Source organism: Dama dama, chromosome 23, assembly GCF_033118175.1.
Source record: "Dama dama isolate Ldn47 chromosome 23, ASM3311817v1, whole genome shotgun sequence".
In the NCBI taxonomy this organism is placed as follows: Eukaryota; Metazoa; Chordata; class Mammalia; order Artiodactyla; family Cervidae; genus Dama; species Dama dama.
Genome location: NC_083703.1, coordinates 78500156 through 78526041, shown reverse-complemented (window position 1 = coordinate 78526041; position 25886 = coordinate 78500156). Strand labels below are relative to the sequence as shown.

Here is a 25886-nt window from a genome sequence, read left to right as displayed (position 1 = left end):
ACCCAAAGGAGAGCCCAAGGAACGCTCCCTGCTGGCACCAACGTCGTCATAACTACTACTGTTAAATCCAAGAGAAGACACTCCTTACCCTTGAGAAATTCTGTCTTGGGGAACAACAGGTGAAAACAGAGATGACTCCCTAGGGTGCTGTGCCCACAGGGGACTGGGGCGCCCAGAGGAACGCTGCCCGGGGAAATCCAGATGGCTTCCCGGAGGTGGTGACGCTCAATTTAGCCTTGAATGATGAATAAACAGTGCCAAGCCGGGAGCAGGCAGGGGCTTCCAGGCAGGGGACCCGCGTGAGCAAAGAGCACAGACAGTGTCCACCAGGCCCAGGGATGGGCCACGAGGCAGCACTGGGCTCTAGGATGTTCACGGGGGCGGCCCTGAGGGCGGTGCTGTTAGGAGACAGGGCGCTGTGCCCTGCCAACCATGGAGAAGTTGGGGTACCCCCACGTGGGCCTCGACAGTGCCCCCTGCCCCAAATAAACACTCCTCTTTGTGGACAGGAGCTTCCTTCCCGCTCAAAACCTAAACAAAAATGTAACACTGAAAAAAAAATCTGATTGCCAAAGCAGCCAGCTAGCAGCCCTCTGTCCTTCCCTAGCACCCGTGTCATCAACTATCTGGACTCAAACAAGATCCGTTAACGTGTGAGTGCTGAGGAGCTCGGGGACAGCGAGCCTGCTGGGGGGACTAACCCAGCCCCCCCTTGCCTCCATTGCTGCGTTAATATCTGCCATCTGCTCGGGCTGCATTTTTCCCCCGCAAGGGACGACGGGGCAGAGGAGGAGAGGCCGCTCCAAGGCCGGGAGAAGGCGTCAGGGGATCTCCTCTACCTTCTTTGTGCGGCCCCGAGATAAAGGCCCAGCCGGGCCGGGCCTCCTTCCGGGAGTCACCCCTCCGGGGGACTGGGCACAGCGCGAGGGCGGGGCAGGGGGCCCCTGCTTCCCCAGGGCCGGGCGGGGAGGGGCGAGCTGGGGGCGGGGTGGGGGGACGGCGGGGGGCGGGGCAGCGCCAAGCCTGGCACCGAGGACGCCTGCAGGCGGGCCTGGCAGGGCAGCTCCGCCCACAGCCTACGCCACCTCCAGGGAAGCCCAGGAGGCGGCCCCGGGCCGCTGGGCAGACCGGCAGACCTGCAGACCTGGGCCTTGTCCGGCCCAGCTCTCCACTGCCTGGGGACCACCCCCAGAGGGACCCGGGGGAAGGGGGCCTCCCACGGCCAAGGATGCCTTCAGAGCATCCACTGATTAACGTTTATTAAACACCTACTAGGCGCTCAACCCACTAGGAAACTCAAGTGCCCACAGGCAGGTAATGACAAAGGGTGACGTGGGCCAGACGGGGGCTCAGCAGGGATGCTGCTCGCGGGCCCAGACCTCTGCTTTGTCTTTTTTATATTTTTATTTGGCTGCACCAGGTCTCAGTCATGGCATGTGGGATCCAGTTCCCTGACGAGCAATCAAACCTGGACGCCCCTCCATTGGGCAGAATCTCAGCCACCAGACCACCAAGGAAATCCCCCTTCTGCTTTCTCAAGAGAAGCCAGAGGTCTACATTCTTATGTAAAATTTCCTTTTTTAGATGCTGGCAGATAATTCAAATTAAACATGTACATATACCAAGCTGGCCAAAGAACACATGTTTGTGGGGCAGACCCGGCCCAGGATCTCCAGTTTGCAACCTCCACCATCCAGGCTGCGGTTCCTGCACTTGGGAGAATCACAGACAGAAGGGAGAGACCCTGAACGAGGTCAAAGTTGGTCAGATCTGTCTCTGCTGCCTGCGCTGTGTGGCCCTGAGCAAGTGAACGGCCCTCTCTGAGCCTCGGGTCCCTTCACCTCTGGGGCTGTTATGGGACGTCGAGACAAGACACAGGAAGCCCTTCATGAAAGTACTCAACGTGCTGTGCTGCGCTTAGCCGCTCGGCTGTGTCTGACTCTTCGCAGCCCCATAGACTGCAGCCCGCCAGGCTCCTCTGTCCACGGGGTTCTCCAGGTGAGAATACTGGAGTGGGGTGCCATGGCCTCCTCCAGGGGATCTTCCCAAACCCAGGGATCCAACCCAGGTCTCCCACACGGCAGGCGGATTCTTTACCACCTGACCCACCAGGGAAGCCCAAAAGTACTCAATACAACTACCACAGTTGGAACTGGAGTAGACGCCCAATAAAACTGCTGGTTACTCATCACGCTGCTGCAGAAAGCTGAGGGCCCCTGCTGGGGCTGGCGCAGAGTGGAGGAAGATGCCATGGGCTTTCCCCTCCTCCCTGGTCCCAAATGCCTCTGAAGGGTTGTGGCGGGGGGGGGGGGGGGGGGGGGGTTGGCTCTGGGATACCGGCCATCAGCCCCAAATCCAGAGCTGGGGAGTGTGCTAGGTATGACTCACGGCACAACACATTTTTCCCCCCTCAAATGTTTAACAGTGAGAAAAATTAGTTGCTGACTTTTAGACATTCATTAGAAAATTCATATAAAACTCCACATGCCCAGCGTGCTCCCCCAAATAGGAAAATCTGGCCTTCCTTGATCCCGTTTCTGCAAAAGCTGCTTCTGAAATTCGCTACCTCTATCATTAAGGCACGGGCTCTGCAATTCGCCACAGTCCGCACCACTCCCTGCCGTATCACACCTGGCGGAATATACCCATCTGTGTTACCAGATCGCCCTGTGGGCAGGTGTGGGGCAAACAGGTGGGTCGGGCAGCCCCAAGTCGAGCCCAGGCCACAGCCCACCCTGGCAGCCTGCTCTGTGCAGTGTCAGGACTTGGCCCCTAGTGGTTTTGCGCTTAGCCAGACAGCCTTCCTTGGAAAACACTATACTGTTATCCATCGGGAAATTAATCAAAATGACACCTCGTGAACAAGATGTTTTGGTTTGGCAGAAAACAAACAGTGACTGACAACAAATTAGCGAGGCTGTTCTGTGCCTCTGGGTGCAGGCGCCGAGCAGAGGGCCTGGCGTGGTCAGGACACTACGGTGGGCACTCGGCCATCACCGGGACCTGGACCCCGGGGGGCACGGCGACCCCTGGCGTGTTCTCCACGCCCCTCCAAGACCATACGCCTCCAGCCCCATCTCACTTTCACTCCCACATGTGCCTGAAATGATCTCCAGATGTGAGGGGCCCTGTGTGAGCGGGCAGGGGGGCTGCCTCCTCAGGCAGGGTCTCTGGGACCAGACACACGCTGGGAGACCGGGGTGCCCCCCGAGAGCCCCCATTTTCTCTCCCAATCGGACAAAGGCCCCGAGACCCAGCAAGGCAAAGGTCTCAGGGAGCTCCGGGCACAGCATGCGGGGTTTCCAGGCCGAGGAAACGCAGCCCTAACAGCTGAACTCTGAAGCTTGGAGGGCACGCCTGTGCCCGGCTCAGCTCCCTTGGTCAAGTCTAAACAAGACAGCGCTGACCCCAAATGCCAGCCTGAGCTCAGGGTAGAGAATGAGCCCTGGAAACTCCCTAAAGCAGAGCACATCTACCAAGTCACTCCCTGGCTACGAGCCCTCCCAAGGCTCCCTGCTGCCCTTGGACTAGTGCTCGGGCCCCCGGTGTGGCCCGAGACCCCTGCTTTTGTCCAGGCTGCCCCCCACCTCGTCTCCTACACCCTCCCCGGCTCCCCACATGGGACTCACTGCTGTTCCTCAGGACCCAAGCTCGTCCCACCCCAGAGCCTCTGGGCCCGCCACCCTCACTGCTGGGAATATCCCTGCTTTTGACTTCAGCCTGCTCTCACTCACTGTCCGGGTCTCAGCTTACGTGGCCCTTCCTTAGAGGTCATCCCTCAGAGCAAGCCAGGCCCTCTTTAGAAATGTCCAGCTACTGAATTTTCTGAGATTTGGTCACTGCCTCTATTCTCCTACTGGACATGTGCTTCCTGAAGCAAGAGGTCACGGCTCTCTCCCAAGATAATGAGGGACAGAGTTAAGAATGTAGATTCCCATCCTGATGCTCAGCTGTGTGGCCCTGGCTAAGTGACTACACCTCTCTGTGCCTCAATTCCCTGGCCGGGATTAAAAACAGCGCCTCCCTTGTGAGGTATTGGGCTGAGAACAGCAGCTGGCACGGCCGGACTTGCTCTCTGTCCCCACCGCCACAAAGGGCTCAGGCAGTCTGTCCTGAGCCATTATTTAAAGGTGCAGCTGACGGCAGACCCACCGGTGCTTGGAACCCTCCGTCTGGAGTTCTGGACTCTCTTTCTTCTTTTTCTTCCCAGGGCTTTAGTGGAGGAGGCCCTCTTCATCACACATCAAATTGAAACCAGTTCTCTAGCAGGCAGACTGTTTCATGATCAAGCCCATGGTAACCAACAGGTAAGCTATGTGAGGCCTGCAGAGGCTAAGAGACTCACCCATGGTCACACAGCTAAAAAATGCCATAGCCAAAGAGAGGTGCGATTCTGAGCTAAAGGTTTGCAGCGTTGGAAGAATCAACATAAAAGCATAACAGGAAACTTTCATGCCACACAGCATGGAAACACGAACCTTTGTACCATGAAAATATTCATGTGTCTGTTAGCATGAAAACTGAAGCCTGGAAGTGTGTACATTCTTATGTCTGGGCACAGAGGGCCCAGGGCACCAGGCCAGCCCTCACCCCGGTCTGGGCACTGACCACGCATGTCTCTGGCAGTTCAAGTCAGAGGCCACAGGCCCAGCCTTCAGGGGGAGCGCGTGGCGAGGAGGGACACTCAGCTGGCATCCCCAGGCTGGCCCCGGCCTCGGCCAGCAGCAAGGCACATGGGCAAGAGGGGCAGTGGGGGCAGGGGGGCTTTCTGGCCCCACCACTGCTGTGTTGGGAGACCCTGGCCCGGTGCCCCGCGCCCTCCCTGGCCTCCCCACTTTAGCTGCAGAGTGAGGGAGAGAAAAGATGGAGAAAGGAGGCCAGGAGGGCAGGTGGCGCTGGCAGAGTTAACAGAACTGCAGACCCAGCCTCTCCCCACCCCTTGCCCTCCCCAGGATCTCCTGCTCCAGCAGATGGCTGAGCAGGGAGGGGAGCAAACCTACCCCAAAAGGCCCTTGCCCAGCTCCAGTGGGGGAGGGCGGAGGGCCTCCTGCCTGGGCCCCCGGAGGGAGGCCCCTCGCTGATGCCCCCTGACTCCAGAAGGGCCTGGGGGCAGCGATGAGCCGCCCGTTTCCTTTGAGGGGGTGGGCTTCCAAAGGAGTTGGGGCAGGACCCTCAGCCAAGAGCCCCTGCCCTGCCCAGCCCCTCACTGCATGGGGCAAGGAGGGTGAGTGGCGGCAGGAAGGCAGAACCCGGGCCCATGTGGCCTCCGAGGGCGAGGGCAGTGGTCAATGAGGTGTCCACCTCGGCAGGGATGGAGGAGAACCGACTGGACACAGCGTGGAACCCTGGCTGGGTGGGTTCTTCCAGACAGAAGAAACGGGGACCCACGTGGGGGCTCTTCAAGGACCCCACCCCAGACCGCAGCTGCAGCGGTCGGAACCAGGCCCCGAGAGACCCAGCAGGACCAGGCACTGCAGAGCGCCGGTTCCGCAGGTTCAAATCGCAGCTCCACCACGTGCGGGCGGGCAAGCGGTTTGACCCTTTGGTGCCTCAGTTTCCTCATCTGATGACTAGCCTCCCTCACTGGATGGGCTGCAAGATGCCAGAGGGTCTGGGCCCCAGGGCAAGCTGTGACGACTCTTTATCTAGAAGAGCCCCTGCAGCTGGCACCCCGGGTGCACATGCAGCCCTGGAAACCCTCAAGTTTGCACACGCGTGTGTGCACACTCGCCTGCATCCCCTGGACCACACAAAGCCCTCCCAGGGCCAAGATCAACACGCCGGGGTTGCTGAATGACTCACCAGCCCTGGCTGGGACGCGTTTCCTGGAACAAGTCACCACAGGTAGGGCTGGGGGGCCCCCCGAGTCTGGTAGAGATGAGAGGGTGCAGGTCCCAGCGTGCCCGGCCACACCCTGATGGGATCCCGCAGCAGGAGTGGGCGGGGGACCCCATTCCACAGCCCCGCGGGCCTGAGTTCCAACCCCAGCACTGACCTCAGATGCCTGACTCTCCCCTCCAAGCCTTGCCACTAAAGGAAGGCACTGGTGCCAACCACAAAGGGACAGCCGTGCGGGTTACAGAAAAAGACTGTAAGGTGCAGAGCCCAAGGACCTGGCAGGCCCGACTGTGAGGTTACCTGCTCCAGACAGCAGGCAGCCAGGACCTCTGTCCTTCCTCCTCGGTGGTGCTTCTGAGCCATCGGTGGGCAGAGCACCGTGTGACTGGGGGGCTCCTGGTCACCCTGCAATAGTCACCATAACTTGAGGGAGAGGAGGACCAAGGAGGCCGCTCCTGACCTCACTGTCATTGGAAGGCGCAAGAGAACGCATCTGTCTAGAGAGAGCGCAATCCCAGAGGGCTTCTCAGAGGAGGTGACATTAACTTGGGCTCTAAAGGATCAGTAAGAATTCTGAGACCATGAACTCTGATACCACAATCCAGCTGCTACTGGCTTTGGGGCAGTCTCTCACCTGGAGGCAAGCAGGTAAGCAGCACATGGCAGTTTTTCCACCAGTATAAGGGGCACAAGGACCCTTCCTTTTGCATAGGGAAGATTCCAAGGAAGTAGCAATGTGGGAGGGAGAGGCCCTGGCCAGCTGTGCGCTCGCTGCCCCTCCCACGGTGCCCCGCCTTTCTGGTCAGCTGGAGGCTGACTCGTGCCCTGGGATGGGGAACCCCACCTGAATTCTGGAAATGGCCCTGAGCCTCAGATGCGGAAGGAAGGGATAGGAGCTGTCTCTCACCAGTGCAGGAACTCCAGACAGACCCGTGCTAGGCAAACAGCAGGCATTGACTAAACTGTGGATGAGGGGGCGGGCAGCCACTGCACCTCCGCTCAGGACACACAGGGGCACCCAAGAGAGGGTCTGCGAAGCCCAGCCGCCCGGCCAGCGCCCCACCAGCCAGCCAGACGCCGCTTCCTGTCTGCAGAAGCCAGCCGTGTCCTTTGAACTCCCGTTTCCGGTGCCCCTCTCCCGGCTCCGGGGTCTGGGAGGGGGCGGGGAGGTGGGCATACTCACGTTCCCTAGCGCGGGGAGCCCCGAGGAGCCCAGCCACTTCCGCAGGGTCTGCGAGAGGGCCCCGTGGTCCCGCTCGGCCTGGAGCACGTGGGCCTCCAGGAAGGAGACGTGCCGTCTGACCATCTTGACAAAGGCCTGTCGGGGGAGCGGAGAGACGAGATGCCACGGCTGCCTCCCTCGGCCGCCAGCAGCCAGTGCCTCCAGCCTCCCTCTCGCCTGCCCCACCGGCGCCAGGCTCTGGGAGACCTCAGGCTCGCTGGTGCCTTGCTGGGAGCACCTTCAGAAACCCTGAGGGTAACAGTGATGCCTCCTCTTGGGGCCCCGGCCTGCCGAGCCTCCACTCCTATCCTTTCTCCTTCCCCTAGTGACCCTCTGTTTAGACTATTTACAGAGGGGAGAAACCAACGGTCAGAGAGGTCGGACCACCTGCCCAAAGTCACACAGCTAGGCAGCAGCAGAGAGGGGGCTCGGGCTGCACGACCTTCTTTATGAAAACTGAAGTTTTTAGAAATCGCTCTCTTTTTGGTTTTTTTGGTCATGCCGCGCAGCTTGCAGGCTCTTGGTTCCCTGACCAGAGATCAAACCTGTGCCCCCAGCAGTGGAAGCGTGGAGTCCTAACCCCTGGGCCACCAGGGAATTCCCCAAAATTGCTCGGTTTAATATTTGATGGGTATTGGGAAGTCTCACACTCAGAAACCACCAAGGGGCAGGCAGGTGACAAGCGAGTGAAACAGACTGAAAATAGGCTGGTGAGCTGGAATACCAGGTCCCTGGCCCCGGGGGTCACTCAGCTTGGGGCTCTACTGCAAAACCTCCAATATTGAGAAGAGAAAAGAGAAGGCTGGGGTCTGACCCGCTGGACTAGAACCCAGGGGTCTACCACTCACTGGTCATATGCCTTTTGCCAGGTTACTTCATTTCTATTACCTCCCAGTTTTACTATCTGTGAAGCAGGAATCATAACGATATCAACCCTGCTCAGCAGTTTAGTGCCCAGGGCATATTAAGAGCTCAGTTAATGCCAGATAACATCATTTAAAAAGAAAAAACAGGACATTCAGATTTCATGAAAAACGTCTAGTTTTTAACAATGTCAGCAATAAATCCGGAACGTTTAAAAAAAGGCTGTGCAGGCCCACTTGTTTGTGACTTCTGCTGTGTCTGTGTGCTGGGTGCACGTGCGTCGGCATCTGCACCTGCGTTTGTGTGCATGTGTGTGTTGTGTGTACATGCGCATGTGTTCGCATGTGTCACGTGTGCGTGCACTGCTCGTACACCCGGGAAGGCCGCCAAAAGTGGCGACTCCAGGTCCATCTCAGACAAGCCTCCCCTCGGTGGGCCTCTCCGTTCCCAAAGGAAAATGCAGAATGTTTTCCTGCATCAGGAAGAGGCCGGAGACCCTCTCAGCGCCAGGCCCCACGGGGGAGCCCCACTTCCGCAGATGGAAGGCCCCAGGCCCACCCACCCAGCAAGGCCCAGCACCCGCTCTGCCCCCTCCCTGTGTCCCACCCAGGCCTCCCTCTGGTTCCTCGAAAACCCCAGCCTCACCCTCCTCCGGGCCTTTGAATCAGCTCTCTCTCTGCCGGGGCACCTCTCTTCTCCATGGGTGAACCCTGCTTTTCTCCCAGGCCCTGAGTCCGCTGGGCCCTCCACAGAGGGGCCTTCCCCGACCACCTAGGCTAACGCGGCCCCACCGCAGAGCTGCCCAGTCCCCGTCTTCTTCGCTCTCCTCGCCCTCTCAACTTCCTGTCTGCCGGTTCAGGGTCCATCTCCTTCCAGAATGTGAGTTCTGGAAGAGCAGGTGCTGAGTCAGTGCTGTTCACCAGGCCACGACCAGGGCCTGCTCGGCTGGATGGCGGAGGCAGGAACGCATGCACGCGTGAGAGGATGAGTGCGCACAGGAGAACACGTGTGTGCATGGGTGAAGGCATGCACACGTGAATGAAGGCACATACACATGAATAATGCATGTACACACGAACGAATGCACACATGCATGAATGTATATATACATGAATGCACACGTGAATGAAGGCGCACACATGAATAATGCATGTACACATGAACGAATGCACACGTGCATGAACGTACACATACATGAATGCACACGTGAATGAAGGCGCACACACATGAATAATGCATGCACACATGAATGAATGCACACATGCATGAATGTATATATACATGAATGCACACGTGAATGAAGGCGCACACACATGAATGATGCGTGTACACATGAACGAATGCACACATGCATGAACATACACATACATGAATGCACACGTGAATGAAGGTGCACACACATGAATAACGCATACACATATGAATGCATCTATGCATGAATGCACACCCAGGAATGAAGGCACACATGCAAGAGTCAGTGAATAAATGAATGACCGCATCCTCAGCAAAAAAACATTGGATGAACCCGGACGGCAGCACTGTTGTGCAGCTGCTGCCCTATGGTTCTGGCAAGGGCAGAGCTGAAAGGCTCTGAATAAGGCACATCAACTGTATGTGTGTGTGTGTGTCTCTGTGTGTGTGTGTGCTGGGTGGAGGGGGACAGGAGGAGCCCTGGGCCGGGCCGCTTCCCCTGGCCTCACCGGCTGGCACATCTGGCTTTAAAGCACAGAAGGAAGTCCTGCAGGCCCTCCCTGCAGCCGATTCCAATTTTACGCTCCCTGTGTTAATGCCACTGTGGTGGGGAGTGTGAGGGACGCGGAGGAATGTGCGCTCACGAGGTCTGATCTGCCTCCAAAACGCCTACCAGGGAGGGCAGGCCGGCCAGGCCGCGGCCAGGGAGAGGCCGAACCTGGTCAGGAAAGCTGACGGGGGCAGCGGGACGACCCCGACAGGCATCCATGCGGAGAGGGGAGGAGAGGGCACAGATGGGGACGGCTGGGGGCTGTGACCGCCCTTGGGAGCAGAGGTGACTTCCACATAATTGTCTCTACAGTGAAAACGAACCACTTTTATTATCAGAAGCGAGGGGAGGAAGGAAGGAAGGGAAGGAGGAGGGGAGGGGTGAGACGTGGTCTTAAAATACAGGTGTGAGTTCTGATGTGCCTGCATCCTTGTGACAAAGGCCCCGGCATTCAGGGCAGGCCCGGGTCCAGACGGTGCCAGCGCCCAGCACTGAGGAGGCATCAGGAGCACGGACTTCTGTAATCCCAGCTCCACCACTCCCCGGCTGTGCGACCCTGGACTAATCCCTTCACCTCTCTGTGACTCACCGCTCTATAAAACAGGACCAATACCAGGACCTGCTCTGCTGTGAGGGGTAAGCAAGTTCTTTCATCTAAAGCACTTAGAGGCCCTGGGTCACAGCACTTGCTCAGTAACTTAGTTTTTTCTGGTCTGAGAGGTCACCCCCACGGTTCTCAAGCCTCCCGGCCCCCAGCGGGTCACAGTGATATAGGCGCAGAGTGCTCCTGGGCTCCCCAGAGCCTCCAGCTGGCTGGGCAGAGTGATGAGCAGGCACTGGATCCCGGCTCTCGGCCTGCGGGCACCCCCGCAGTGACAGCCTGTCCTCCCCAGCACCTGCAGGATGCCAGGGGCCAGCCTCACACCCTCACGACGACACAGCCCACCTGGAGGAGGAAGCTGACCGCGCGAGGGGAGTGAGCAACCCGCGGTGCAGACCCAGGATGTCGCCGGTGGCCTGGTGGATAAGACTGTGCTCCAATTCAGTGGGCACCGCTCTGATCCCTGGTCAGGCCACTAAGATTCCGCAGGGTGCAGTCAAAAAAATAAAAACAACCCCAAACAAAAAACAGTCTCCAAGGGGCAGATCTGAGGAATCCATCTGCCTCAGGACAACGCTGGGTTCTGATCAGGTCCTACGTCTTATGTCGCATGTAGCTCAGCAGGAAATACCGAGTCTCCCATTTGCCTTGAAATCCATGACCCTCTTGGACCAATGCAGTTTTTCTTCTTTTTAACTAGGGCCCAGCTGCAGAGAAATCTCTCTCTGCTCTACAGAAAACAGCAGCCCAGAGGGCTGACAGGAGGCAAATGCTAAAGGGTCTCGATGGTGGCAGACTCTAAGTCAGAGTGGCGACTGCGGCGGCCTGAAGATTCACACCTCATGGGAAGGGAGAGTGCGTCTCAGCTCCAACTGTTCCCTGAGAACAAGGAGGAGTGGCTTGGGGCTGGCCTTCTCATCCCTGGCTGCCCACAGCAGTCCTGGACCCTGCTGGCATCTCCAGCCCCACTGTGGTCATCACCCCCCTTGCCCCTGTAACCTGGCCATCTCAGATCCTTCTGGTCCATCATCTCCTTGCTGCCTAGAGCCCAGAGCCTCCCACCACTGAACCTCTACCCGGGCTGTGCCGCCCACCTGCCCCTCCCACTCAACACAGCTCCTTCCACTCACGCTCCAGGGCCTGGAGCGTCCACTGCCCGTTCCCTACTGCCCTCCAGAGCACACGCCTCTGAAATCACCCTTGGTGAATGTGGGCAGCAGAGTAATGACCCCACCCAAAGGTCCCCAGCCTCACTCCCAGGGCCTGTGAACATATCACCTTCCATGGCCAAAGGGACTCAGCAGGTGTGAAAAAGATGCTGAGCTGGGGAGACTATCCTGGTAATCACGGGGGTCCTTATAAGACAGAAGCAGGAGACTCAGAGGAGGACAGAGCCTGGAAGATGCTGTGCTGTGGCTCTGAAGATGGGAGGAAGGTGCCACGAGCTGGGAGATGCAAGCTGGCAAAGGCCAGGAGGGGAATTCTCCCCCAGAGGGAGCCGGCCCTGCTGACTCCTGCTGCCACGGTTCAGACTGCTGACCTCTGGAGCTGTAAGATGCTTAGTTCATGCTGTTTGAAGCCACTCCGTTTGTGATAACTTGTCACAGCAGCCCCAGGAAACACAATGGTTACACTCGGTTGCTGTTTCTCCTGGCAGGAGCCACAGCCTTGAACTCTGTCCTTCTCGCTGTGAGGGCCTGCAGCGGCATCAAATAGGCCCTCAATAAGCGTTAGGAGACTGAGTGCCAAGGAAACAATGCGGTGGGGCGGCCCAAGCCAGGCAAGAAGCAGGGCTGCACATCTTTGCATTTTTCTGTCCTTCAAACGTGTGGAATAAAATTCAAATGAATCAGCTATTCCAAGGGCAAAGTTTTAATTATATTCCTGCCTCCTCTGCTGACAAGAATGTTAATTCTCTGCGAACTCCAGGGCCCACCACTGGCTCCCTTCCTGGGCAGACTAGGGGGGCTCACGTCCAGTCCAGGCCACCTCTGCTACCCTGAAGCCTCTTCCAGCCTCCTGGTCTTTCACTGCGCAAGGAGCCAGGAGCCCGGCCCAAGGGCCCCAGTTTGAGGAAAAGCCTGGGCTCTCGTGGATGTGAACTGAAGCCCCCGCTTCATGGAATCAGCTGTGTGATCCCTGGGAAGGGGCTGACCCTGAGGAACTCGTGCCCCTCCTCCGGGAGACGGGAAGCAGCCAGGAGCAAATGAGATACCCTGCACCTGGCCCGGCGCCCACACAGACAAAAGGCCGGTGAACTAAGTCAGCGGGAGGCAACAGGGCGGGGTGGGGACTGTGGAGAAATAAGAGCCCACGCCATGTCTGAGCGCCAATTCTACCAGGAAACAGCCCCAGGGGTGGAAAGGCTCAGTTTCTCAACCTGGGCCATCTTCATGTGGGCGTTCACGCGTGTGTGCGCTCAGTCTCTTCAGGCGTGTCTGACTCCTTGCAACCCCATGGAGTGTAGCCCGCCAGGCTCCTCTGTCCATAGGATTCTCCAGGCAAGAATACTGGAGTGGGTTGCCATGCCCTCTGCCAGGGGATCTTCGCAACCCAGGGATTGAACCTGCGTCTCCTGCGACTCTTGAATTGCAGGCAGATTCTTTACCGCTGAGCCACCGGGGAAGCCCCCATGGGGGTTGATACATGTTAAAATTCACTGAATTGTACACTTATGATATGTACACTTTATGTATTTACACCTTAAAAAGTAAACAGATCAAACTATTTAAAGAAATATGGGCCCAGAGTTCTGAGAAATGCTAAATTTCTAAAAGCTGCTTAGGGATGTCTCTTGCGGTCCAGTGGTTAGGATTCCGCACTTGCACAACCGTGGCTCAGGTTCAATCCCTAGTCAGGGAACTAAGCTCTCACAAGCTGTGTGGCATGGCCAAAAATAAATAAATGACAAAAAGCAGCTTGAAATTCAGGTTTTTATAGAAAGTACCCCGACTTTAAAATGAGATTATATAAATTCATATTTGTTATATTTTAAAAATACCATATAGGCCCCTTTTAGCTGCCCACCTCCTCCACTGGGTCTAGGGCCTAACACTATCAACGCCAGATCAGCGTCTTGGGAGAGAGGCCAGAAGAGTCAGAACAAGTCCACAGGCTCACAAAGTTAATTACCCTGGACTCACCTCCAGCTGGTCCACTTTGGCGTAGATGCCACGCATTTCCACCACCTTGGCCTTAAGGAGGGGGATGTTTTCTTCCAGGATCTGTGAGGTGTCGCTCCTGATCTGCAGGGAACAGGACAGCTCATGAGCCCCCCTGCTCCGGCCCCTGCTTCCGCCTGCTCTGGGGGTGGCCAGGCTCTGCAGAGACCTCGCCAGTGGCCGAGACACCAAGTGTCACCCTGCCCAGGGACAGGCCCAGGAATGACCCAGAGTCCCAGGTAGGGACCGATGTCACTGCCCCTGGGGACCCAGACCCAACCAGGTGTGATTTACTGAGCTACAAATTAACTGGGCTTCCCTGGTGGCTCAGATAGTAAAGAATCTGCCTGCAATGCAGGAGACTCAGGTTTCGATCCCTGGGTTGGGAAGATCCCCTGGAAAAGGGAGTTAATTGTCCCCTGCAAACATCTAAAACAGCACCAGCTTCAAACTAAGTATCTTTATTTTATTAACCACTGAACTGGACCAAATGGAAAGAATCAAAATCTTTCCCCTAAATTAAAGTTGAGCAAAGTCGAGTTTTTGTTCCACTGAAACCAATATTGGAGTGGGTTGCCATTCCCTTTCCGGGGAATCTTCCTGACCCAGGGATCAAACTCAGGCCTCCTGCATTACAGGCAGATTCTTTACCGTCTGAGCCGCTGGGGAAGCCCTAATGAGAAGAGTTAATAGTAATCATTAACACTAATAATGATAACCACAAATCTCACTCTCACGGTGCTTCCTATATGTAGCCACTGTGTGAAGTATTTCCTGCACATCACGCATCTCACTTAAGTTTCTTCTGCTTGGAAGGACCCCAAAAGTGACTGTGAAGTTTGGGAAGTTGTATCTTCCTCTTAATCACTGAGATTGGACACAAGCCTCCATTTTCTTTCAGAGCCAAGAGGACAAGTCTAATCCTTAAGAGTGTGTGTGTGTGTGTGTGTGTGTGTGATAGAGAGAGAGAGAGATACAATTTCCATGTTATCACATCTTCATCATGCAGAGAGTCAGTATACATATGACTTTCAGGTGCTAAGGAGCATCCAGATCCCCTGGAGGAAGCCTAATGCATATTCCCAGGCCCTTCCAAGTCTGGTCTAGCTTGTGTGGGGTCAGCTGGCAACCTGTTTTCAGCCAAGCTCCAAGCCTATGCTGGAGCTCCCACAGGCACCTGCATTTGTCAGCAGGAATAGGGAAAAGTGCTCAATATCCTCCCTTGTTCCCCCAGGCTGAATGTCTAGAGAGAAGCCTATCCCTCAACAAGGCTAGTTCAGTTCAGTTCAGTTGCTCAGTTGTGTCCAACTCTTTGCAACTCCATGGACTGCAGCACGTCAGGCTTCCCTGTCCATCACCAACTCCTGGAGCTTACTCAAACTCATGTCCATTGAGTCGAAGATGCCATCCAACCATCTCATCCTCTGTCATCCCCTTCTCCTGCCCTCAAGCTTTCCCAGCATCAGAGTCTTTTCCAATGAGTTGGCTCTTTGCATCAGGTGGCCAAAGTATTGGACCTTCAGCTCAGCATCAGTCCTTCCAATGAATATTCAGGACTGATTTCCTTTAGGATGGACTGGTTGGATCTCCTTGCCATCCAAGGGGCTCTGAAGAGTCTTCTCCAACACCACAGTTCAAAAGCATCAATTCTTCAGCACTCAGCTTTCTTCACAGTCCAACTCTCACATCCATACATGACTACTAGAAAAGCCATAGCTTTGACTAGATGGACTTTTGTCAGCAAACAAGGCTAACCTCAGGAGAAATTGCTAAGATACAATGAAGAACAGGAAACTCGTGTCAATCGGGAGCACCAGGATCAAAGGCAGATCTTTTTTTTCCTGCTGATTTCTAAAAAGGGGAAACACGTGAGCATCAGCAGGGACTGGACCTAGCAACCCATGGGGTGAAGGGAACGTGGTAGAGAGAAGATTCAGGGACCACTCCCCGCCTTCCTCCGGATCTGCAGGAACTGGAAGGTCAAGGGTCTGTGGGCCGAGCAGGAAGGCCCCTGTCTGCAGAGGCCTCTCCCCTGGCTGAGGGTGAGGGCAGCTGTCCACTCCTGCCCGGAAGGCAGCCTGCAGGTCCTTGAGGGGAAAATGGAGGGCGTCTGAAACAACCCCAAGCCTTCCCCTGGGCTCCCAGTAAGCTGGGAACCAAATGGCAAAAACCAGTGAGGGCGGGACACCAACATCCAGGAGCATTCATCACGTGAATGATGAACAGCAGGAACTGTTCGCTCTTCAACCTCACTGCATAGGTGACGAAACTGAGAAAAGCCACATCATCTGGGCAAGGTCACACAGCTGCAAAGTGGGAGATGGTGGATTCTTTGGGTCTGAGGCCACCTGCTAATACCAGAGGTCTGCAGATGTGTTCCAGCAGGCCCATGCAGAGCTGGCCTGTGTAATGCTTAAAGCCCCAGAAGTATAACCAATCTAGGTGCCAAGATCTAAAGTTCAGGACGTTCCCCTTAGAAACTCAGATTTCTAGCTTCTTGTGAAAAGCCAGAAGGCCCCAGCCACACTGAGCCCATGTTCCACGTGGCAACAATCAGCTGGAGCCGGGTGACAATGGCCTCCTTGGGTTAACCACAGCCTCCACCGCTCCCTAAAGTCTCCCCAACATAGTGTCCATGGCCACGCCCTACAGTGTTTCATCTTCTAGGGGAGTGTAAGGAAAGGAAGACATTGCTTTTCTTACATCCAACCCACTTCACATCATCACATCACAGACATGTGAGTTCACGCTTGTGCCTACTGCTCAGAACAAAGGTGGCAAGGAAGAATCAGTGCTTTCCGAGCCTCTGCTCGGACAAACCTCCAGCCAGGATTATGGACCTGGGAGCCTGTCATTTCCACTCCCCAGAGCTGGTCTCCGGAGCCCTGAAGTCTGGGCAGCGGATGCAGGGGGTTATCACAGAGCAAACGCGGCTGTCCTGGACGACGCAGGGCCCAGAAAGGAGAGCCAAATGCACTTGACCTAAGAACACACACCAATGCCAAATGCAACTGCTGGGCCAAGGCCAACAGGAAGTTTTCTCCACTTACGTGAGACAGGGGAGAGTCCGCTTCCTGCCAGAAGGTGGGTCCAAGGCCACTGGGGTTTCAGAGGGCCCAGACAAGCTGCCCAAGCCCCCAAGGGCACTGAGCTGAGCAGCCTCACAAATCTAGTTTGTGTGGATAAACTCATGGGTGGCATGACCCTCTGGTGCTTTGAAACTGATGACGCTGATGACCTCAGTAGCTCCTATTCACGGGTCACTTAAGACATAGCAGGCACTGTGCTAAGCAATTATTATTAATTGGGTGCAAATGATATACAGTAAAGAGCCCAGGCTTTAGTCAACAGCTTGATGAACTGGTATATGTGCTTACATCTGTGGAACCAGACCAACCCATGGAACACCCCTTGCTTTATAAGACTCCCTCTAGCCTCCGTGAAGTCATGACCGCCCACCCAAAGCTAACCTCTATCTGACTTCCATCACAGGGACTGGTTTTGCCTGTTTTTAAACTTCAGATTACGGAGCCCCACACAGGAAGTACTCCTGTGTCCAGCTTCTTTCTCTTAACAGCATGTCTGTGAGAATCACCCGTGTTGTTGTATATGGCTGGTCATTCTCTTCCGCGGCTGTGCATCCCAGCATATGAATAAACAACAGCTTGTTTACTCAGTTCTTTTTATTTTATTTTTCAGCGATGCCACAAGGCTTGTGGGACCCTAGTTCTCCAGTCGGAGATTAAACCCGAGCCCTTGGCAGTGACAGCACGGAGTCCTAACCCTTGGACCGCCAGGGAATTCCCTATTTACTGGTTTCTACTGCTGACCGGGGCTTCCCTGGTGGTTCACTGGTAAAGAATCTGCCTGCCAATGCAAGACACGTGGGTTCCATCCCCGGGTCAGGAAGATCCCCTGGAGCAGGAAATGGCAACCTGCTCCTGTATTCTTGCCTGGAAAATTCCACGGACAGAGTATCCATGGGCTACAGTCTATGGGGTCACAAAAGACTCCAACGACTAAAACTGCTGACAGATACTAGCGTTGCTACATTTATCAGCAAGTCTCTGAACTCTTGTTTTCATTTTTCGTGGGTTATTATCTAGGATTAGAACTGCTGGGATGCAGCGTAAGTATATGTCTGACTTTACAAGAAACGGCTATGTGTTCCATGTGACTGTCCCTTTGCGTATTTCCACCAGCCAATGAAGGGGAGTTTCAGCGTCCCCACACCCTCATCCACACGTGCTATTGTCTTTTGCCTTCTGGTCATTCTAGTGGATGTAAAGGGCACACCCCTGCCTTGTCTATTCCTCACGATGACTCTTTGGAGATGGGTACCATGTGCGGTGGATGAAAGATGGCCACACATTCCTTCCATGAAGAAGAGAGGTCTATGTCCTTTCCCTTTGGATCTGGGTAGGCTATGTGGCTCCTTTGACTAATAAGATACGACAGAAGTGACTCTCTGTCAATTGCCATACCCAAGGCTTCAGAGATGTCTACGTTGTGTTTGTTGGAATGCTGGCTCCGGGAGGCCAGACTGCCATGGTACAAGAAAGCCCATGTGGCCAACGAGTCCCCGGCCACCCAGCCCTCCCAGCTGAGACATCAGACAAGTGAGCGAAGGAGCCACCCTGGACATCCTCACCCCAGCAGGTGCCACTTGGCTCAGACCAACCGTACCCTCTGTGCCCTGTCTTGGCCCAAGTGATAAACTCATGGTTGTTTCACATCACGAAGTTTTGGGGCAGTCTGATGCTGCCATAGATACTCGGAACCAACCACCATCTCCATTTCACAGACGAGAAAATCAGGGCACAGAGAGGTGAGTGACGATGACCACAGCCTCACACTGGGAAGCGTCAGAGCCTGGGGTGATGGCAAGGGGCATTACATCCAAGGTCAGAACAGGTCTTGAGCACACAGTGTGAACGCTGCTTACTCAAGAGTGATCTGGGACAGGCTGGCAGAGGACTTAATACAACAGACTGGAAACCGGACTCTCATTTCCAGTAGCCTGATTTCATCAGAAATGAAGTGTTTCTCTCTGGACTGGCACCGGGGAGCCCAGCCTCTCTGGGACCTCTAACCTGATTGGTATTCACAAAGGCCAAAGCAGGGGATGGTGCTCTGTGCTGTGACATCACCTGCCTCCCACAGGTCCCCACTTGTCTCTAGCTTGGATCAGAAGAAAAAAGGAGGTCCCAAGCCAGGGCCACTAGCTGGACAGATCTCTCTCTGTACCGTGGAGTCCACGACACCCCAGCACAGACACACCGGATAAGCTAACCATCAGCTGGTGGGACTGACAGGGTTTCTATAATCTAAATGGCATCAGCGCAGAGCCTCATCGTAGGGACTGCAAAATAAAAAAACGCCTCCAAGGGCCACAAAAGCATCATACTAGGTGCGTTCTGTTATGACATAGACATGCTCATCTGCATATAAGCGCACAGAAATAGTCTTTACTTTCAAAGAAGTGCACTCTTTTCCATTTCTTAAAACACAGGACTCTCTTGCTCTGTTTGATATATGCCTGCTTTCAGTAGGGCCCGAAGCACAGAGAAATTTTCTCTACCATAGAAGACACACACGCGGGATGGATGCCGCTGGCGGGTTGCAGGGGAGTCGGGGGCTCCCACGGGGACGGTGACAAGCTGTAGAGCACGTGTGCTCTCCACAGGGGCTCCGGCTGATGCTGGCCGGGTGAGAGAAAGCACCCAAGGGGTGGGGGGATGCGAGTGGAAGACAGATCGTTGCTTTTCCAAGAGAAGCCGGAAATTCAGATTTTTTTTTTTTTTTTTTTTGCATGACATTCTATAAATGTCAGCCGCTTAGCCCTCCTTTCTTTTTTCCCAGAAGCATCCAACATGTCTGCAGGCAGGATTGGGCCCGCAGGTCATCCTGTGACCTCTGGATTTAAAACCTTTGCATCAATGCATCTCTAGACTTTGAGTTCAGAAAGGACCTTCTCCATGCTGCATGCAACCTTGGGCCTCCTGGCAAGATAAACGCAGGCTTTGGGAAGCCTTGACGTTTTTAAGGCTAGTAAAACTAGCCTTATCTGGACCCCTTTCTGTCTATCCAAGCGGGCTTCTGTCCAGAGCTCTCATAAAGGCTGGAGAGTGGGTCTCTCATCACAGGAGGAAGATGGGCTGGGATCTGAAATCAAAGATGTCCCAGGATCGCCTGTCCCTACCACCTTCACAATAACCCTGCCGTGGGGGCCCACATCAGTCCCGCTGCGCCCAGCACATCGCCCCCACAGACCAGTCCCTCTGCCTGGATGCCTGCCACCCCCACCCCCCACTCCCAGCAACTGAATTCTTCTCGTTCCTCTTTCAAACCCCAAATTAATCACCACCTGTTTTGCAAAGCCTCCCCAATTTTCCAGGCAGAATTTAACACCTCTGCTCCTCATATATATATATATATATATATTTTAAAGCAAACCGAATCTTGAGATTATGTGCCTGGTTCCTTCTAGAAGCTCTTTCCCTTCACAAAGCCTCCACTCTGCACCTGGTACACACCTCCAGGCCAGCGTTGATGCACAGATCGGTTTCCCCGGTAACCTAGGGGATCAGAGGGGCAGGGGGCGGGGGGTAGGGAGACAGATTGGTCTCTCTTTGCGTTCTCAGGCTCTTCAAGGGACCAGCCGGAGAAGGCGCACAATGTTCGGATGAAGAAAGGACTATTCAGGCTGTTCAAAGTCCGTCTCGTTACCTGGTTCCCACCTGGACCCACATCTGAACTAAAAACTCGGCTCTCGAGAGAAAAACACACGCAGGTCCTTGTGGGAACGTCTGTTGTCTTGTTCACTGCAGTGTCCCCAGGGGCTGGCGCAGCGAGGCGCTCAGATATCCGCTGAACGTCCGGGGATAGGGCTGCACCCATCATGGCGGGCTGCTCTGAGGTGAGACGGGAGGACACGGGAAGCAGGCTCCGCACGGAGCCTGGCACAGAGTAGATGCTCAGCACACGTGGCTCCCTGGGCTCCCACCACCGCGTCTCCAGACACCCGGGGCCGTTCCACACGGCCGCACCCAGCCCGCTCCGGGGCTCCGGGGAGAGGCAGGCCTGTTCCCAACATGGAGCTCAACCCTTTGGGCCTCCAGACAGAAACCACGAACCCTGGCTGCTGGTGCGCCTTTAATAAGCTTGGGAACTTCCAGAAGATTCCGTCAGTGCTCCTCAGGGCCCCACATCTATCTGGCAGCAATCCCGGAGACCTCGTCTTCCTGGCCGAGGGCACCATCTTCCCTCCAGCCAGGAGGAGCCGTCCCCACACAGCAGGGGAAGAGGCGACAGTGGAGCCAGCAAAGGGCTCAGGAAGGCACTCCATGCCCGACCCCGCCAGGCCCAGGGCCCGGCCGGGAGGCTCCCCCTGGGCCTCCCAGGCCTTCAGCCATTTCCTGGCTGTCTCCACGTTTGCCTGGTGAGCGGCGCCGGGCGAGGAAAGTTAAATATAGTCTTCGCATCCCCGCCGGTCGGCGCCCCGCATCGGGGCCGAGAGCGCCACCTGGTGGCCGACTCCCGCCTCCTCCATGGAGCGAAAGCGTCTCGGGGGGAAGGGCGTTAACAAGATGGCCGCCTCAGGGAGCCTTGTGTGGAGAGAGAGAGAGAGAGGGAGGAGAGAGAGAGGGTGGCTTCCCCAGGCCGGCCGCTGCCCACGCCTCCTGCTCGCTAAGCCACCACCAAGATGGCTCCCCAGGGAGGCCCAGGAGGGCCCTGAAGCCTGGCCTGGGCCTCGACCCACGCCTCCCAGGCAGGCCCTCACCATGTCAGCCAGCCACTCACCATGTCAGCCAGGCTGCAAAACTCTTCCAGCCTGAGGAGCAACCCCTCGATGGTCTCCTCCACCTCCTTCGCCTGAAAAGAGACAATATCCTGGAGATTAGCAAGTGGTTTCCAGGGAGACAAACGCCCTTCATTTTCTTTTCTTTTTTTTTTTTAAAGCAAACTAAATCTTAGGATTATCTGCCCAGTTCCCTCCAGACCTACTTTGCCTTTTCAAAACCTCTCAAGCCTCATTTGAAACCTGGAAGTGCTAGTGGCAGTCTTGACGCCTGTGGACTCCTCTAACCACTCTGGTTAAAGCCACTGTGGACCATCTGCTCTATGCAGGTCTCAAAAGAAAGGAGAAAAATAAATACTGGAGATAACAAAGTGCCCCTTAGCACCATCCGTGGTCCAGATAAGGAAACTGAGGCTCCAAGAAGTAAGGGAACCTGCTCAAGGTCACATAGCTAACAAGCGTCAGGGCCCACATTCTCAGGTAGGTTTGAGCCCCCAGCCTCAAAGCCTGCTCTTATCAACACCGAAAAATGCCTCCTGAGAAACACCCTGGAGAGAAACAGTGAACTAACTGCAAGAGGCAGAATATAAAACTGTCCTTATATGAACACCGAGAAATGTGCATGTTTCAACAGTGGGATTTTACCTCATCTCATTTCAACCGGAGTGACATGTGCGTGCATGCTAAGTCAATTCAGTCATGTCTGACTCTTTGCGACCCCATGGACTGTAGCCCGCCAGGCTCCTCTGTCCGTGGGATACTCCAGGCAAGAATACTGGAGTGGGTTGCCATTTCCTTCTCCAGGGGATCTTCCTGACCCAGGGATCCAACCGAGTCTCATTATGTCACCTGCATTGCAGGCGGGTTCTTCACCACTGGAGCCACCTGAATGACATGTACCAACCTGCAGATAGTCAGGGCGTTCGCCAGTGCAGGAGACACCAGAGATGCAAGTGTGATCCCTGGGTCGGGAAGATCTCTTGGAATAGGAAATGGCAACCCTCTCCAGCATTCTTGCCTGGAAAATCTCATGGACAGAGGACCCTGGTGGGCTACAGTCCATGGGGTCACAAAGAGTCAGACATAACTTAGAGACTAAACAACAATACTTAGACTAAAAAAGCATTTGTTGTTTACCTGAAATTCATATTTGACGGGGGATCCTGTAGTTTATCTGGAGACCCTACTAATCGTGCTTATTTAGCCCTGGGGAGTAGGAACTGGAGAATACAGTCTGATATGGGAGCTTTGAATAGTTTATGTCATGTGAAGGGTCCAAAACTCAAAAGTTACCAAGACTGTGGAGTAAGGCAAATGAATGAAGCAGGCCTCTGGGGCTTGGAGTGACTCGAGAAGCACTAGCCTAGTTTGAGAGCACCCAGCCATTCAGAGAAATCAGACAACAATAGGCTAAGGTTGCCAGAATCTTCCATTTTTAAGAGAAGCCAGAAATTTTAACTTTATAGAAAATGTCCCACTTTTTAAATAGTGGCACATATTTTTTAAAAAATTATTTTTCCATTTTAATGCTTCGTGGGCCAAGCAAAACAGAACATGAAGAGTCTGCTTCAATCACTTGCGTAAAGGAGTAGTTTGAACCCTTTTCCCCCTCAAGCATGTACTATTTTCATGACGAATAAAATACCTGCTTTTTTGTCTTTTTTCCCCCTAATAACCAGGCATCTCAGAAGGAAGTTCGGCTGGAACATGAAGCACTTTCTCTGGCTTACGAGGCCGAACTGTTCTGCTGCAGGGAGGTGTTCTCAGGCGTTTCTGGGCAGGCCTGGCATTGCCCCCTTACCTGAAGGCTGCCCTCAGCGCCTACTTGTCCCCAGAGAAATGTTTATACAGTGTAGGAGCTGTCGCCTGCAGCCTAGGCCGTCACTACCACAACCAAATAAACGGCAGTGCAAAAAAACCTCTTTCCGGCTGGAGTATAAATAGTACAGAGCTGCAATTTTAAACTCTGGAGCCTTCGTCTCACAGCTGGGACTATTTCTGTGCCTGACTGGAGGAGGCTTGACAGGGGAAGGGGACCACAGTGGAAGGGGGATTGGAAACACACAGGAAGCTCCCCCTCCCACCCCCCAAAAAGAAGAGCATGGTTTTAAAAAAATGTCCTTAATGCACTAAGGGAGAAAGAAGGAGCTGAGAGGCCACTGAGCTGGGAGGGGGGAGGTTGGTGGTTCCTTTGGACACAGAGGAAAGCACGAGAAACGGGAGAGGGCAGAGATCCGCGATGAAGCACAGTCTAGATGAGTCGTGTCTGTAGCCCACCAGGCTCCTCTGTCCATGGGATTCTCCAGGCAAGAATACTGGAGTGGGTTGCCATTCCCTTCTCCAGGGGATCTTCCCCACCCAGGGGTCAAACCCAGGTCTCCTGCATTGCAGGCAGATCCTTTAGTGTCTGAGCCACCAGGGAAACCCCAAGATGATCTACACCCCAGGTCCAAACATGCCTAGGAAGACGGAACCCCGGAGGGACACGAAGGACCTCTGGCTGGGTGACCTCTTCCCAAGACACACGTGCAGTTCTTTGCTCGCAGGAAGAGCTCTGGAACTCTCCAAGCACGTTCAGGAAGAAAGTCAGTCCTGAGTTCTAACCCCATCTTCCCTCTGCCAGCCGTGGGACCTTAACCCAGTGGCTTCCGCTGGGCATCTGGGCTGGCTCACCCGGGACAAGAAGGGCCACGCCCACTTGGCAGGGTTGCTAGGTCCACTTCATGCTGTGGCTAAGTCCTTTAACAGGGTGTGGGCATGCAGTAAGCGTGAATAAACGGTAGCTTTATGGATCTCTCTCACTAGATAATAGAAGAAATGGCAAATCACTACATATGAATTATCTCCTTTGATTCTCACAAAGACTCTCTCCTGCAGGTGCCATAATTTCCCTCTTTCTATGGATTGAGAAGCAGAGGATCAGAGAGCTTAAGTCACCTGCCCAAAGTCACACAGCTAATAAATACAGAAGCCAACATCTGACCTCTCTGACTTCAGAAGTTGGTAAGGACCAAGGTGCTCTCTGGGGAGGGGGAAGCGTGCCCACCTTACAGCTGCCTGTCAACTACAGTCACCCTCACCCCCCCACCCCCTCCTGGTACCCAGGGGGTCACAGAGCAGCAGGAGGAGAGTGAAGAAATGATCTGCTGACTGCCTGGTCAGCTAAGGGAGGGACAGGTCCCAAGACATTCCCAACCAACAGGGAAGGATCAGCCACCCCACTGTGCCCCACAAATCATTCAGCGGACAATTTTCTCCCAGAAAGTGGCCCCAGAAGTATGATTCCTGCAGGCTGCAACCCACATGCCTTTTTAACCCAGCCCATAAGCAATATGAATGCCCTTATCATCCTCTGCACCTCCCTGGGCAGAAACTGTCCCACCCTGAGGGGAGGGAAGCAAGTGGTTCCTCTTTAAGTGACATTCAGGGCTTGACCAGTGGAGATGGCAGGTGGGCATTTTTTAATACGTGTGAACTATGATTTACTGTCTTCTTCCACACCCCCTGATTTCTCCCAAAGTGCCAAGCCAACTTCCCAGCCAGATGTGCCAAAAACCGAAAAAGGACTGGCCCTGTCCACCAGCGACTGGCACAAGAAAACACAAAAAGATCCTCCACCATCCGTGGTCTTCTCCAGCTCAACAAATGGAAACTCCATCATCCAGGTGCTCAGGCCAAACACTTGGGAGGATCCTTGGCTCATCATTCTTTCCCACCCCTCACCCCATCCATCCTCTATGCAAACCCTCTCAGTTCTGCCTTCACAATACATCCCAGATCCAACCACTCCTCACCACCACTCTGGTGCAAGGCACCACTCCCCCTTGACGGGACCATTGCAGCAGGCTGTTACTCACTAGTCCCCTCCTTCCTCTTCTGCTCCCCTTCAATCTGGTCCTTAGAGATTCTGTTAAAACCAAAGCCCTTTTCAGCTCACAATCTTCCACTCTACCATCCTCAGCCACTAGGATGGCCATGATCACAAAAATGGCAAGTGACAAATGTTGGTGAGGATATGAAGCAACCCTCATCCACTGCTGGTGGGACTGTGAAATTGTGCAGCTGTTTTGGAAACAAGCCTGGTTTGGAGACCAACCTCTAAAGGTTAAACAGTTACCCTATGACTCAGCAATGTACCCAAAAGAACTGAAAACAGAGGTTCTTACAGAAAAACTTTTAGATTATTCCTAATAGCCCACAAGTAGAAATAACTTGATGTTCATAAACTGATGGATGGACAAACAAAATGTGACATGTGCATGGGATGGAATACTATTCAGCCATAAAAAAGAATGAAGCTCTAATACATGCTACAATGTTGATAATCCTTGAAAATAATCCTTACATGATTCCTTTTATGTGAAATGTCCAGAGGAGGCAAATCCACAGAGACAGAAAGTGTGTTAGTGGTTGTCTCCCCCATGGAATCGGTGCGGGGTGGGGAGGAGCAGGGAATAATTGCTAATGGTTATGAGACTTCTTTTTTGGGTGATGGAAATGTTTTGGAATTAGGTTGTGGTAATGTCTGCACAACATAGGGAATATACTAAAAACCACTGAACTGTATACTCTAAAATGGTAAATTTTATATTGCATGGATTATATCTTAACTTTTACTGTATCTTCTGCCTCAGTCAGCAAACACCTACTGGGGGCCT

General features: G+C 54.4%; 1 protein-coding gene across 3 annotated transcripts in view; it reads right to left on the bottom strand.

The window, feature by feature from the left end:
* BCAS4 (breast carcinoma amplified sequence 4) overlaps positions 1 to 25886 on the bottom strand; it is a 56710-nt gene that overhangs the window by 18817 nt on the left and 12007 nt on the right. For 2 of the 3 annotated variants that reach the window (XM_061127514.1, XM_061127512.1), the window contains exons 2-4: positions 21231 to 21302; positions 13410 to 13511; positions 7022 to 7156 (exon numbers count right to left, since the gene is read on the bottom strand). In XM_061127514.1, coding sequence (XP_060983497.1) covers positions 7022 to 7156; positions 13410 to 13511; positions 21231 to 21302 — 309 coding nt within the window. The remainder of the gene's footprint in view (positions 1 to 7021; positions 7157 to 13409; positions 13512 to 21230; positions 21303 to 25886) is intronic. The other variant, XM_061127513.1, reaches the window with a different exon arrangement.